This window comes from Marmota marmota, unplaced genomic scaffold (genome assembly GCF_001458135.2).
Source record: "Marmota marmota marmota unplaced genomic scaffold, marMar, whole genome shotgun sequence".
Taxonomy (NCBI): Eukaryota; Metazoa; Chordata; class Mammalia; order Rodentia; family Sciuridae; genus Marmota; species Marmota marmota.
In genome coordinates, this window is record NW_026002626.1 from 867860 (window position 1) to 883964 (window position 16105).

At 37.7% G+C, this 16105-nt stretch overlaps 1 protein-coding gene across 1 annotated transcript; it reads left to right on the forward strand.

The window, feature by feature from the left end:
* Positions 1–850: 850 nt before the first annotated feature.
* Positions 851–14328, forward strand: LOC125614576 (E3 ubiquitin-protein ligase SH3RF1-like). The gene is given in 4 exon segments (XM_048797495.1): positions 851–1084; positions 7806–7935; positions 13471–13568; positions 13570–14328. Coding segments are annotated over 4 exon segments (1221 nt in total).
* Positions 14329–16105: the final 1777 nt, after the last annotated feature.

A 16105-nucleotide genomic window follows, 5' to 3' on the forward strand; every position in this document is an offset into this window, starting at 1 on the left:
TGTGGCTGGAACTGCGTGTCCTACCCACTCTGTTTCCTTAATCCTCCTGAGGGCCTTCAGATGTGCAGCATTCTATTTTTACAAACATTTGCACAGGAGGCCAAAGTGCCAGGATTCAAACCCAGGCAAACCACCTCCATGGCCTGCATTCTTGGTGCAGGATTACCATGTCACTTCCAATGTACATGTTGCCTGGGGTGGAGGGGTGATTTTTGGACCTAGAGGAACCCTAGAAATTACCATTCAAGTCTTTCACTTTTGGAGATGAGGAAAGGAGGCCACCAAAACCATCTATTCCAAGGTCACTGGGAGTCCCTGGCTGAGCCTGGGCCCGATGTGGCTGCTTGAGTTCCATTAAAGGCTCTCACTCCACCAGCCCCTCTGCACAGCTACCTGCCTCCCCTGTGGAATTAGCACAGAGGACTCACACCCCCCTGGGCTGCGTGGACCCCTGAGTGAAGTCGAGTATATCTGGCCTGGATCCCAGCTTCACCAGGCCCTGCTGTTCTGTCGCACTGGCGAGCCTTCCCAGGGTCATTCCACTGATGCAGTCTTTGCTCCACTTTCTATCTGGAGCTGCTGGACGTCCTGTCACCAGACGCACACAGCCAGGTCAACTGTGGATGCAGGCACACTCTATGTATGCTTGTGAGGCTGCCCTCTGGGCTATGCTTTTTCCTCCTCAGTCTTATCATCTGTAGAATGGGGACAATAGAAGTGTGTACTTCAGAACACTCTTGTAAAGTTTCACAGATCACACACTGAGTGCCTGCCTGCTCCACAACATAGATTATGAATTTTATGTATTAATCCATCACCACTCTTCTCCACTGTCCTACAAACATGGGCCATGAATAAGCAAGAGGAGGCCCTCACTGGAAGTGACAAAAGCTTACATGTGCCAGATAGTTGGCTGGTGGCTCCACTCATCCAGCATCATGGTGACAATGAAATGCCCCTCCTTCAGGGCCACACAGAGCCCTGTCCCTTCTTGGTTCTCACTCTGGTAACCAGGCAACTGGCAGTGATCTCACTCAAGGAGAATGTTCCTTGGGCTCCACCTGCCATTGCAGCAGGGTCAAGGGTATAGCTCACCTTTGAAGAGCTATGCCCTTGACCTGCCACCACTACAGAAAATTAAGTTTTATTTTCTTTAATTTGAAGTTACTCACAGGCTTTGATGAGCTAAGAAGTCCCTAAGTAAATAGCAAATTGAGCATTAGGCCAGGTGCAGGGATTTCAAGTACATTTGAATAACTGTGTCCCAGAAGGCTCTGCAACAGGAAGGCAAGCATGTGGTGGATGTTTTTCAGGAGCTGCTCAGGGGACTTGAAGAGCACCCTCTCATGTCCCCTTTATTCCTTATCCCCCTACCCCAACTCTAGATGTCAGGCGAAATGCCCATGGAACCCAGAGCCTGACAAAGAGCCAGGAGAGGAACACTTGTAAAACTCTTTACACATCTGGATTGCTAAAAACGGGCTCCTATTCCAAATACAATCTTAGATACTCATTGCATTTATTCAGTGTGATGGAACNTATATATATATATATATATATATATATATATATATGATCTAATGTCTCATATATATACACACACAAGTTTGTTTTTTCAGCTTCACTGAGACATACTTGATAAACATTGTATATTCCAGAGGTACAAATTGATATTGAGATGACTTCCAGTCAAGCAATGAGCATATCCATCACTTGACATTGTTACCTTCAGATGTGTGGGGGGAATCACTAGTGAAACCAGATTTTTGAGATGAAATGCAATTCAGCTTGTGCAGGTAGAGTCTGAACAAGGTGCAGTTCTCCAGCCTAGAAATATTGCAGCCCTTAAAGGTGTGCCATGCCCTCCAATGTTGCACAACCCCATCAGATCACCCTCAGTTTCTTATTCCTAGGTGCTGCTCTGCAAACTTCAAAAAATAAACATCTTAGAGCAGGATGAGCATTAATCTCTAGGATATATAAAAAACTCAAAAAACTTAACACCAAAAAAACAAATAACCCCAATCAATAAATGGGCTAATCACTGAACAGACACTTCACAGAAGAAGAAATACAATGGATCCATACATGAAAAAGTGTTCAAAATCTCTAGAAATTAGAGAAATGCAAATCAAACCTAAGATTTCATCTCACTTCTGTCAGAATGGCAATCATCAAGAATACAGGCAACAATAAATGTTGGTGTAGATGTGGTGAAAAAGGTACACTCATGCACTGCTGGTGGGACTGCAAATTGGTGCAACCACTATGGAAAGCAGCATGGAGATTTCTCAGGAAATTAGGAATGGAATCACCATTTGACCCAGCTATCCCACTCCTTGTTTATATCCAAAGAACTTAAAATCAGCAGCATACTGTAGTGATGCAGCCACATCAGTGTTGGTAGCACCTCAATTCACAATAGTTTGACTATGGATCCAACCTAGGTGTCTCTCAATAGATGAATGGATAAGGAAATGTAGAATATATAAATATTCAGCTTTAAAAAAGAGTAAAATTATGGAATTTGCCACTAAATGTTTGAAGTTGGAGAATATCATGGTAAACAAAATAAGTCTATCCCAAAAAACCAAATGCCTATTTTTTTTACTATTATGAAGATACTAATTCTCAATAAGGCAGGGGGCAGTAGGGAAGAATAGCATTAACTTAAATTATGTAGAGGGAAGTGATGGGAGCAGAGGGGATGTGGGGATAGAAAAGATAGTAGAATGAAACAGACATTTTTACTGTATGTATATATATATGACTGCATAACCTATATGATTCTGCCACATGTACACTCAGAAAAATGAGAAATAATATCTCATCTATGTATGATATATTAAATTTCATAAATGCATTCTACTTTCATATATAACTGAAACAAAAAAAAAAAAGAACTAGAGCAGAGCCTGCAGACTCTAATCCCATTTTCCCTTCCTGTCAAAACCCTGTGAAAATGACCCTATTAGCAATATAGGAATGCATTTCTTTGTGTCATTTTATATTTTATATATATGGAATTATATAGTGAAAGAAGTAACTTCTTAACTTCAGTATTGTTTGTAAGAATCACATGTCCCACTGCCTGAAGCCCAAGTCTCTTCATCTCCTTTTTAAAAATTGATTCTTCTTTTAATATCTTTATTTTTGTTTATTTTTTTTAATGTGGTGCTGAGGATTGTACCCAGTACCTCATGCTTTCAAGGCAAGTGCTCTAGTGCTGAGCTACAACCCCAGCCATCTTCATCTCCTTTTGATAGTTTCTTGTTGTGTTTTTGTCTATGAATATGTGGTGCCTTGAAGAGTTTTACCACCGATGGGCATTTGGGTTGCTTATTCTTTGGAGTTATCAAGAAGTATTCTCCTATTATTGCTGTTGGAAATGTGTTTGGGTAAGTAGCATGTTAAGTACTTTTGTTATTTATATACTAAGACGAACATTTATGGATAATCAGTTACACATATTTGAAATTTAGTATGTATTATACCAAATGCTTTCCCAAACAACTGTATGAATTCAATCCACTAGTAACATGGGGACACTCTATTCTATTCATATCCATCACTTACATTTATTACAGTCTGTCTTTTGTGATCTTAGTGATTCATCTGGGAGGGCAATAGTGAGATATTGTGTTTTAATTTGTATGTCACCAATATCTAAGAAACTTCTGTGTTTAAATAAATTTAAAAAAAATTCTAGATGGCCAGAAAATGAAGTCTTTATTTAAAAAATAATGTTTAAAATGTAACATAGTTTCTGTTGCTTTTAAAATTTTTCTTCAAGAAATATGATTAATACTGTTAATAATATTTTTTCTGATATAGTTATTTTATAATTAAAATAAGTAAGTTAAATTTAACATAATCAGAATAATCTTCATAAATATGGCTTCTTAAATGAATATATTAGAAATTACAACTGACATCCAACTACTTTCTCTCTTTTTGTTCATTTGTTAAAGAAACAACAGGATCCTGCCTCAACTCTCTCTGCAGCAAGCTGAATTAACATCCATTATCATGGAACTGAGATTATTTTCTACTACTTTAAACATTACCACAGATTCTGAATATATAGTTAAAATTGTTCCTCATATTTCTGTAGCTGTGTTATTCACTCACTTGGATTCCAATTTACTATCTCTTTTTTAACCCTTCAGACTCTTTCACAGCATCAAAATCTCCCATCTTCCTTGCTCATATGCATACCCACACCAAGATTCCTGGACCTCTGACAGAGAATAACACCCACACAGATACAGTTGTGAGGTCCCTAATCTTTTATTGTCAGATGCTGTAAAACTCATGGATTTTATCATCAAAAAACTCATGGATTTTCTGCTCATGAATGAAGATGTTTTCCATTTCTTCCCCAAAAGCTTAAGTCACGATCAATAACTATTCTTGCTGTACACCCTTCTGGGCCCCTATGTGGGAATCTGTAAACCCACAAGGACTACATTCTAATGCACTTAGGCAAATGGATGTTAACCTATTTCCTTTCTTTTCATCCTTATTCCTTTCTTCATATTTCCATTGATATCATTCTGGGTTTATATGGGCTACTGCATATTGATCTAAAAATTTACCTGCTTTCAATATGCATGTATTACTCTGCTTTGCCACTATGGGCAACCCTACTCATTTAAAAACAGATAACACCCCTGCATATATACCCTGTGCTTTTGCACAATTTGCTACTCATTGAAACATAATTTTCACCCATGAAATTACTCATACTCCTACCAAATAATCCTTGCTTGAACAAGCACATTGTACCCTAATGAAGTGCCACTTATATAAAAAAATAAAAAAGGAGACATAACCCACAGTAGAATACAATTCTTAATTATATGAAAATGGGCATAAAATAAAGAATATAAGCAATAATGGGGATCAAGTGAACCTAAATGGTGGTTTACAATTCCTAAAAGTTTTCCTGAGAACTGGAAATTTCTTATATTTGAAATCTCCTGTTTACATGACAGTCATGTTTCTTCTTTACACTTAAGATGCTCTGGTTATTCTAATTTATGGGAAAATGAGCTGATTTTTATTATCATCAATGTCAAACAAGGCTTCAAATCAATTAAAATCTTTCATTACGACATATAAAGTTACATTTGCATATGCTACAATCATAATAAGTATATTTCTTTGTATAAAGCATATGCTTTGGATTTTAAAATATGCCACCTGCAATATTTTGTATACAAAACTCCCATTGTTGCTTATGTAGTAGTAAATTAATCAAATTATGTTACACTACCTAGAATAAAATAAAATGGAAATAATTTGCTCATAAAATTTATTTTGAAATTATCTTTATTTATAAAATACTATCCTAAGAATTATAATTCCTTTAAGCTTCAACTGGAGCAAAAGATTAATCACTTTCTTAAGTAAAAACACTTTCTCAACTAAAAATGAGAGATGTGTCAAATTACTTTGAAGAGAGATCAAAAATATCAGGTTTCCTGTTGTGGTCTGGATGTTCAGTAGCAGTCTCTTTTCAAGATGGAATCAACCCTGAATGAAACTCACTTCTACTTTCAGAATGTGGAGGTGGGAGAGGAATGAAGCTCTTGGGGGAAGATAATGAGAAAAGCACCTCAGTGAATAGACATTTTCCAATGGGAATGCAGGGGGTGGTGGGCCTGGTACAAAATAATCTCCAGATACTCCATACATGTTTCCTGGAGGAGGTGCAGGAATAAAAAAAAAAAAGGTCCTCTTCTCATGAACTGACTCCTTGGGTCCACTGGAAACAATGCACCTCTGACTGGAGTGGAAGATGAAAAAAAAAAAAAAAACTAGAGCCAGTTGCTTGGTTTTCAGCAGGGAGAGATGAATCAGGCACATTGGAATTACGAAGATTGACTTTGGTATCAGTTTTTACTAGATTCCATTTCTGAAGACAGAGGCCCATCCATCTTATGCAAAGAAGGCATATTCTTTGTTCCAACAGTCCAGATAGCCTACCATAATTAGAATACTATAAATCCTGCCTTTGTAGAGAAAGATGTGGATCAGAATATGGTTAGCCTAATGGAGGGATCATTATCCTACCAGCCTTTTCCCATCGAGGTGACAGGGGAACAGTATTATACAGCACTCTGAGGATCCATTAACTCAACATAGCCTGATTTTATCCTTTCATTGATAATCTGAGGTCCCAGAGGATTCTCTTGGCCTCTTGAGCCACTTTCTCCTCCCAATGGCACCAAAGATGAGAATATGAGTGGACCCTTCTTTTTCAAAAGAGGACCTCTCATTTCGGATGAAGGTTGACCCAATAGTGAAGGACCATTTGGGGAATGCTCTCTGGCAAAGGCTGTATTTGAATCATCAAGTGCACAAGGTTCTTTTTCTAGAAAGTTTAAATTTAACTTCATTTTCAGTTAATTTTTGTCTGTTGTGAGCACTTTGTTTCCTTAAATCTTGAGGTATCTTTTAGCACTCTAAGCTATGAGCTCATTATCATGTGCTTTTTTTCTCATAGTACATAATCTGGCCCTGATAAAAATGAATGGTTCTCTCCAATTCTTCTTCAAGATCTTTGACTTGCTTTCTATGGTTTTCCAGCTATTCTTTGTATGGCTGATGTTTTCATCCACTTCTGAAAGTTTCTCATCTCGCTGTACCCAGTAAATTTCCTCTCCTATTAATTTTCTTTGGAGTTTCATTACATTTTTTGATATATTTCAATCATGACATTAAATTTCTGCTGAAGATTATTATTCTCTCTTTTAAGTTGTGTATTTTGACTGTGAAGATACTTGCTCTGTCTTAAGGTTGTTAATATGTTCTTTAAGGTCTTCCTTTACTTCATCTACTTCAGATAATAAACATTTTATTTCTTTCTCTTTCTAAGGTATTAAAGGGGCATATAACTTAGCACCATTAACCTGTTCCTTCAAAGCTCCTTTTGGCTGATCATCTAAGTGAACACCAGTTTCTGATTCACTCTTCATTTTCAATTCCAAGTTACCATCATCTTTTAGGTCTTCTCCAAGCACAGAAACCCAATCTTTCATCTGCACCAAGTGTCCAGTCAGAGACTTAATGTGATTTTCTTTATCTCTTGGAACTTTTTCTGCATATACTATAGACTCTTCCAATGTTATTTTCTGTTTATTAAGGTTATTCTCTTTTTCTTTCCATACTTCAGCTTCTTGTAAAATTTGTTTCTGACTTTCATGAAGTTGGAAATTTTCTTTCAAAACCTCTTTTATTGCTACCTTAAATAGTTCTGCTTTCATTTGAAATATTCTCAAGGTTGTTTCACCTTGTCTATTAATAACTTGAGGGATTTTGATTCATCTTCTAGAGACTTAATCCTTCTTGATATATCTGCCATCAATTCATCCTGTTGAGAATCTTGAGTTTTATCTCCTTTTAGCTCTTTTTCTAGAAATAATATTTCATCCTCAAGTTTAGATTTAGACCTATATATATATATTGCCTCCAAATTTTCTGTTTCTATGGACTTCTTCTCCAAAATGGCATCCTTTAAAGGTGACTCTAAGCCATCATACTCTTTTTGAACAAGGCTAACTTTCTCAAGTAGTTGACATTTTTCTTCAATTAGTCCAGCAAGTTTTAGAGCAGGCTTTTTATCTCTTCTTACATAACACCTGCTTCTAACACATTGACAACATCTCCACAGAAACAAGAGAATAGCAAAAAAATCCAATATCTGCATATATCACCAACTCCCAAGTATATTTATAAGGATGAGGGCCTAGTTTCATATCTACAGACAATGATGCCAAAGTCCTGTATATTTCTTATAGGACCTGCCCCAAATACAGCTGAGGGGGACCCCTTGGCCAGTCCATCACACTAATGCTGCTTTGCCTACTGCTGCTGCAGGCACAGCCTGCCCAGCCACACCCAGACAGGCTGTGGACACTCAGGTCTTTGGTGAGTAACTCAAACGTGCACCAGGCAGTGGAGCACACCATTGTGAAGCAGCTGCAGTGGTGGGGGGATGGAGCTGTGAGCATGGACATGGGAAGCCACAGTCATAGGCTCCCAGGAGATTAGCACACTCAAGTGCCTGTCATGGAAGTCTTGGCCCCTTCATTATGCTGTGCATCCTGAAGCAGTGCAGGTTGCAGTCTGTCCCAATTGAGTCAGAGAGGACTCCTCTCCTTGTCACCCACCCCTTAGTTTAGTTTCAGGCAGGCCATGGTGGAGTTTTTTTGTGCTCTTCCATTCAGTCATAATGTCAACTAGTTTGATGTAACTAAAATTTTAAAGCTTTGTAAAATAATTTACAGAGCTAATACATCATATATTTGTACCACTTGCCATTTTATTGTAATGACTCATTCCTTTCCCTCCCCTCCTGTCCACTCCCTTTTTCCTTCCTTCCTTCCCTCTTTCTTTCTTCTCTCCCTTTTCTTTTCTTGCAGTGTTGGTAGTTAAACTCCAAGGCCTTCTCCATGCTAGGCAAGCTCTCTACTACTGAGCTACATCTGCAGCCTACTGACACTTACTATAGAAGTAATCTGAACTATTTCTATAGAAAAACTCTCGAGTTAGACTATTTAAAAAGTAATTTAAGAAGAGTTGCTACCATGGGAACAAATCAGTTATGACAAGTTGTTTTTAAAAAGTACAGCATATGTAATGTTTCTAAAAAAAAAAAAGGAACTTGAAACTTGAGTTGGTTTTCATGTCAGTTTTACTAGCCTACTACTTATTTAAGTTTTAAAAATTGTTTTTCAGATGTTCTTTTGACTTCTTATTGGATGTAAAAACTTCTAAGTAACTGGGTCATTATAAATACACAGCAAAAAGAAGGATACAATGTAACTCTCTGAAATGGCTTTAGCTCCTGAAGGTGAATTATGTTGTTGTTAAGATAGAGTTCATTGCTTGATGTAAATAAAAGATGTCTAATATAGTTTCTTTTCCTAGTTATGCTTGAATTCTTGATAAGCCAAATCTAATGTTTGAAGAAAAGCATTCAGTAGTCGTCTTTGGTTTGCTAAAAGCCTCTAAAGTTCAAAGGCATTATGCCATCATGTATTAATAGAGCCATTCTACTTCTATGGCCAGAGTTTTATCAATGTAAACTAAAACAGTTGTCCAGTTCCACAGGGTATGAAAGATTAGAAATTTTTTAACAAAAGTAATTATGTGAAGTTAAAAATATGTTATTTAGTTCATGGTGAATATTACTCAATATACATACATGTATCGGAATCAAATTATCAGCTGGGCATGGTGTCACCCACCTGTAATCCTAGTAGCCACTTAGAAGGCTAAGGCAGGAGTACAACAAGTTCAAGGTCAGCCTCAGCAATTTAATGATACCCTGTCTCCAAAAAAAAAGAAAGAAAGAACATGGGCCCTTACAGATCCATTAAGCTACAACACCGTGTGCTGCTGCCCTCTGCCACCTCATGATCCAGTAGGCCTCGCCAGATGCCAGCACCATGCTCTTGAACTTCCAGAGCCATGAGCTAAATAAAATGTCTTTTCTCTATAATTTACCTAGGGGGATATTCAATTATAGCAACAGAAATCACACTAAGTTTCAAAGAGATTACTGGTCAAGGCACAAAACTAAAAAGAAACAATTCTGGGACTCAAACCAATTGTCTTGAGTTTCACACAAAATAAAAGCAGTTAGCCATAAAGTAAAACACACAAAAACCAGGCTTCAGATTCCTCTTTACTTGTCAGAGCTGTTTCTGTTTGGATGTAAAAGTCACCAAATGAGAGTAGCTTTTTTACATATACAGCATCGGTATCAAGGTACCTACTTTCAAGTGAACTTCCTGAGCCTCGTTCTTATCTGAACATGCAGGTCAATAACATTTTATTCTTCATCATCATCATCATCAACATCATCATCATTATCATCATCCTTGCTATAAAATAGTTATTCCCATAAGTAAAGAGACAAAGAGTATATACATCAAATGCTGTTCCATTCCTTTCCACTCTCCTTTTCCCATTTGTTAGTAGAAAGAAAAAAGTGAGGATTCTTATAAATCATTTTTCTTTGAAGGATTATAGGATTTTCAAATGGTATACAAACTATAATAGCACATAAAATAATAATAAGATACCAAACCACACCCAGCTATAAAATTTAAGTCTTGGCCAATTACCTTTGACTTTCCACTCTGACATGGGCATGTGGTCTTACCACTTATTTAAATGTGAGAAAATTTTGCACCCTTCACATGATCATTCCCCGGATCACCAAAGATGATGATGAAAGATGCAGTACCTTATGTGCTTCTTGAACATTTACAGAGTTCAGGAACAACTAATTGTACACTTTCCCACAACTTGTAATATCATTTACTACAAAAAATCTAGTACAGAAAATTTTTCTTTGTAAGATTCAAGCATTGTATTTTAGGGAATCAGTAGCACCCTATAATTGGAAACTGGTGAACTGGGTGTGGTCGTGCATGCCTATAATCCCAGTGGCTTGGCAGGCTGAGACAGGAGGATCATGAGTTCAAAGACAGGTTCAGCAAAAATCGAGGTGCTAAGCAAGGTGTGCAGTGAGACCCTGTCACTAAATAAAATACAAACTAGGGCTAAGAATGTGGCTCAGTTGTCAGGTGCCCTTCAGTTCAATCCCTGGTACTCAACACCACCACCAAATAAAAAATATTAATGTTTCCTTTCTGACATGTTACCTTAGGAAATGGGAATCTTCATTCTAGAGAATCTACTGTGTATAATTTATTAACTGAAACATGTCAATTTGCTTGACAAAAGGATTCATCATGATAGTACAATAAGGAGTTTGAAGGAGACATCAGAAACTCAAGGAGAGATGCTATGGGCATCCTGGGAGTCCAAAAAGATGATTCCTCTGAGTCCCAGCAGCATTCATGTATCAAATACAACCAATAAACACTCTCATGATTAAAATAATTTTTATAGTGGAAAAAAAACTTTCCCTCTTGGTAAACCTCACTGGACCACCCCAGGGGTCCTCCATGACCCCCTGAAAATCACTCAGACCACCCCAACCTCCAGCACTGTGGCTGAAAGCCACTCTGATTCACTGGTACCTATGCCAAGGCAGTTGTACAATATTTTGAATATCACTCCTGGGTATCATCAAAACTGCTTCTTAAGTAAGAACCATTCTCCCCCCTAAAATTTTAGACAGTTTTCCCTTCATCTATTTGACAGTGTTTTCTACCTAAAAAATACTAGCAGCTGAAAGTAGGATCCAGCTCCATGAACTGCATCTCTTCCCTATAGTAGGATTTCATAAAACTATGTACATTAAAATTCTATTTAGAATTCATGCACAGCCTGATTAAAGTTCTAAGCTGTGATACTGTTTTTTTTTTTTTTAACTATAGAGGTACAGGATTTGCTCGTGGATGCTGAAAAACTATATGTGACAACACAATTAATCACTAATTTCTTTGGAACCATGTATTATTAATCTCTTTACTCATCTCAACTAGAATAATAATTCAACCATAAAAGCTATACAGAGATCATTAATAACAAAAAAAATGGTTTTATTCCTGGAGATACTTGAATTTATTAAACTACACAAGAGTGTAGCACTTAGAATTCTCGTAAAAATATAGAGAAGACCCATAATGTGACAATTTGTCCTTCTGCTTAACTTTAAACTGTATGAATTGGTTACAAATGGGTACTACCCAGTCTGTAAGAGCTTGTCACATGGAAAATAATTAAAATCACCATATAGATTTTTGAAGGAAAATATCTGCATTTGAAGACAGAAATAAAAGTCTTAATTTTCAAAAGAAAATTATTAGCTATTTGCAAATTTACAATTCACTAAAGCCATATCACTGTGATTTCATCACATAAAGTGTATAACAGTGCCATGAAATTTTATCGCCAAACAACAACTTAGAACACACAGTTAAAGATATTTGACAATAAATAATTGTCAATAACAAAGAGTAATACACAAAACAATTGGTCAAAACAGGAACAGTCAGAGTTCTGAAGATGCAGGAAGACACACAGATGCCCAAGAAAGGCTGTTTCCATGAACACAACAGGCAGCCACACAGATCACATTGCACTTGATTTCTGTTTTCAAGTTCAAGATATGATGGGGTGCACAGTAAAGCAGAAGGTCAACCCCAAGGGAGTCACAAGTGAAAGCCATTGACTTATCTCCACAAACACGATTTCCAATACCTGTAAGAGCCACCATCCCATAGCAGCTGAACACACTAAAATACTCAATTTTAAAATGTACTTGCCCCTTCCAACCTCTCCACCATGTTAGTCAGCATCTCCTGCAGGGGCTGCAACAAGAGGGACTGCTCCAGCCCAAAGCTGTAGATGGACAGGTCCTGGGGGATATTCTGCAAGAAAAGAGGGAGAAGTGTGAATATGTCACCAGTTTCAAGCATCCAGGTCCCATCTACCTTGGTGTTTGTCCTTCAGCTGCTTCAGAGAAAAAGTGAAGGTCCTTGCTACCTCTGCACTGTCAGCTGCCCATCACCACAGGTCACTGTCATTACTGCTCTTGTTTCGTACATTATTAAACTCAGGGTAACAAGTGCTGCCCCACCCGGAGTGTGTATCCTGACACACCCTGCATTGGAGCTTTGTCTGTAGTTCCTGTGGTTCCTTATGACAGGGACTATTAATACCACCAGAAAAAAGAAAGCAGAGAAGTTAGGCCACTTTTCCAAAGTCACACAGTCACAAAATATTCAAGCCAGGATAGAAATTTGGACTATTCCATTTCTCATGCATTGGTTTCTAACCTACCAAGCATTCTATGGATTTAAAAAAATAACATCTAAGGCTGGGCAAGTGGCAGACCATGACACCTGTGTAATATGTCTGTGCAGAGAGGAGGGAAGCCCAGAGGAGTGTCCAGGGGCCACCACACCTATGTAAGAAATAGAAAGCAGCAGGCAAGACTGGGTGGAATCTGTATTGGCCATGGCCACCACAGGGGGACCAAGAACAAGGAGGAAGAGCCAAGGTGCAAGAGCAAATTCTGAAATGGATGTTACATAAATCATTTAAAGAGCTGCACACAACTATGAACAATTTTCTGAAGACTTTTTGAAGCCTTCTTAGATCTTTTAGAGTGTCCTTTGTGTTTAGAATGCCTGGGTTCTTCTGCAAAATCTTGCCTTGCCAGCACAAGTTTTGCAAAGGATGTTTGCTGGGATCATAGGTCCTCTCATTTGTTTGTACTGGATGACTCTTGTTGGCTCCCATGATGAACATCCAGATGACATCCTCCCTGTCAGTCTTCTGGATGACTTCAAGCAGAGAAGCCTTGGAAACCAGCTGGTGTGGGCAGTGGGACCAACTTCACAAATGCATTAAGGGTTCAGGGCAGCACTATGACTTATTGTAGTGCAAAAGATCTGTAGAGCTCCCAGTGTGGATGGCAGCCTTGGTGGCAAGCCTGGAGGCCACAGTGAGGGGTATGCCTGTTACCATGTCCTAAAGCATTATACAACTATGAAGGAAAGGAGCCTGGAGACTTTAAATTCAGCAAATGTGGCATCATCATTTTTTCACAACACATTGATAAAAACTGGCTCCACAGGGTAAGTCAATGGGATCTATGGATTTTTCCCAGCCAACTTAGTGCAGATTATTCAACCATTGTCTCAGCCCCCACCTCAGTGCAAAGCACTTTATGACTTTGAAGTGAAAGACAAAAAAGCAACAGATAATGACCGCCTTCCATTTGTTAAGGATGATGCTCTGACTGTGATCCAAAGAGTGGATGCAAGCTGTGCTGAAGAAATGCTGGAAGACAAAATAGAAATATTTCTGATTTCCTATGTTGAGTTTAATTTGCCTGCAAAGCAGCTGACAGAATGGGATCAGCCTCCCATGTCAGTAGTTGATGCTGAAACATGTACCTCAGCAGCAGTCCAGAGCAGCACTGCCCTAAAGCACTCCAACACCAAGAACAACACCAAAAATCACCACTCCTTCATTTCCTTCACCATAGCAAACAAGTCCTCTCACGCATCCCAGAACTGCCACTCCATGGAGATCAGCCCTCCTGTCCTCATCAGCTCCAGCAATCCTCAACTTCCACAAGGATCAGAGAACTGTCTGGGCTGGGCTTACTTCAGTGCCTCTTCTCAGATTCATGTGAGTACTGCTGCATTCATTGTGACCCAACACCTAAGCAGCCCAGTGACAACTGGCCCTTCATTCACTTTCCTGTTGGATGTCCCCTCTCCAGGTACTTTTGGAACTATGAATCCTCCCTTTCCAGCACCCCCTTCTCCTGGCTACCACTGTCCTCTCACCTCCACCCTGCCAGGTGCTGTGATGCATCTGCTGTAATGGGACTCAGTCTCATGGCAGAATCCACTGCTCACAAATTAGAAGATTAAATATTATGAAGATGTTAGTTCTCCCCAGAACTATCTACAGATTTGATGTCATCTCATTACAAATTTTAGCAGCGAATTTTTTGGAAATCTGAATATTAATGCCAAAAGTATTTATTAATTCCAAAATTAAAGCAGATATAGATCATGTCAGAACCTGGGATTATAGTATAGTAAAATTAATTAGGAAGGGATGAGATTTGAGTATTAATTATTCCTAATTCTTATGTGATCTACTTAATTTTTAACAATGGTTGGGTTTAACAATGATTTGAAAAATTTATAAAAACTACTCTCTTATAAGTAAATGTGGGCTGACTTTAGCAAACCAATGATATCAGGTATCCAGAGAAGTTTAAGTATCTATGATTTTCTTACCAGTCATTCTTAAGTACTGAAGAATATTAGCCTAATCAAGAAAAAGAAAGAAAAAATAAATAAAATGAAAGAAACTTCAGCCCCTGCCCCAGAATATATAATTTGATTTCAAGAGGAAACAGGTTTTTTAAGTTATAAATAGCTCAGTTTTTTTTTCTACTACATGGCTGGCTTTCCTTACAGATAATAGGTAAAGTCTATGGATTTAGATATGGATAAAACTTCATATAATGTTCTTCAAGCCATTTAAGAAAAAGAGGGTCATGAAGTGTTTATGGTTCCTTTAAAACAATATAAATTTTGCCCTAAGTCTACTCCTTATGGCCACAAATTGTAATTTGACCATTGAAGTTGCAAATTGAAGACAAAGATGATTTATAATTAAGGTAATCTCAAAAGACTAGAAATTTGTTTACCCATTACATCATAACAAGTCCAGAATCCTTTTATCTATCAGATAAATATTGGTTGATGAATGAAAACTAACAAGCCATTAGTTTTCAATATGACTCAGGAGAGCCCTAGAAATGTGACTATGCTGTATACCCATCCGGTCCTGGGATTTTCTTGGTTGGTAGTCTTTTGATGACTTCTTCTATTTACTCAATTGACATTGGTCTGTTTAAGTTGTGTATATCCTCCTGACTCAATCTGGGCAGATCATATGACTTAAGAAATTTATTGATGCCTTCACTATCTTCTATTTTATTGGAATATAAGGTTTCAAAATGATTTCTCCTTATCTTCTGTATTTCTGTAGTGTCTGTTGTGATATTGCCTTTTTCATCCCAAATGCTAGTAATTTGAGTTCTCTCTCTTCTTCTCTTTGTTAGCATGGGTAAGGGTCTGTCAATCTTATTTATTGTTTTCAAAGAATCAACTTTTAGTTTTGTCAATTTTTTCAATTATTTCTTTTGTTTCAATTTCATTGACTTCAGCTCTAATTTTAATTATTTGTTGCCTTCTCCTAGTTTTACTGATGTTTTGCTCTTCTGTTTTCTAGGGTTTTGAGATGAAGTGTGAGATCATTTATTTGTTGTTTTTTTTTTGTTTGTTTGTTTGTTTTGTTTTTGAGGAATGAACTCCAAGCAATGAATTTTCCTGAACTAATACCAATACTTTTGAAGCTATTTTAGGAAACAGAGAAAGAGGGAACACTTCCAAATTCATTCTATGAGGCCAACATCACCCTGATTTCTAAACCAGACAAAGATATGTCAAAGAAAGAAAACTACAGACCAATATCTCTAATGAACATAGATGGAAAAATCCTCAATAAAATTCTCACAAATTGGATACAAAAACATATCAGAAAGATCGTGCACCATGATCAAGTAGGATTCAACCCTGGG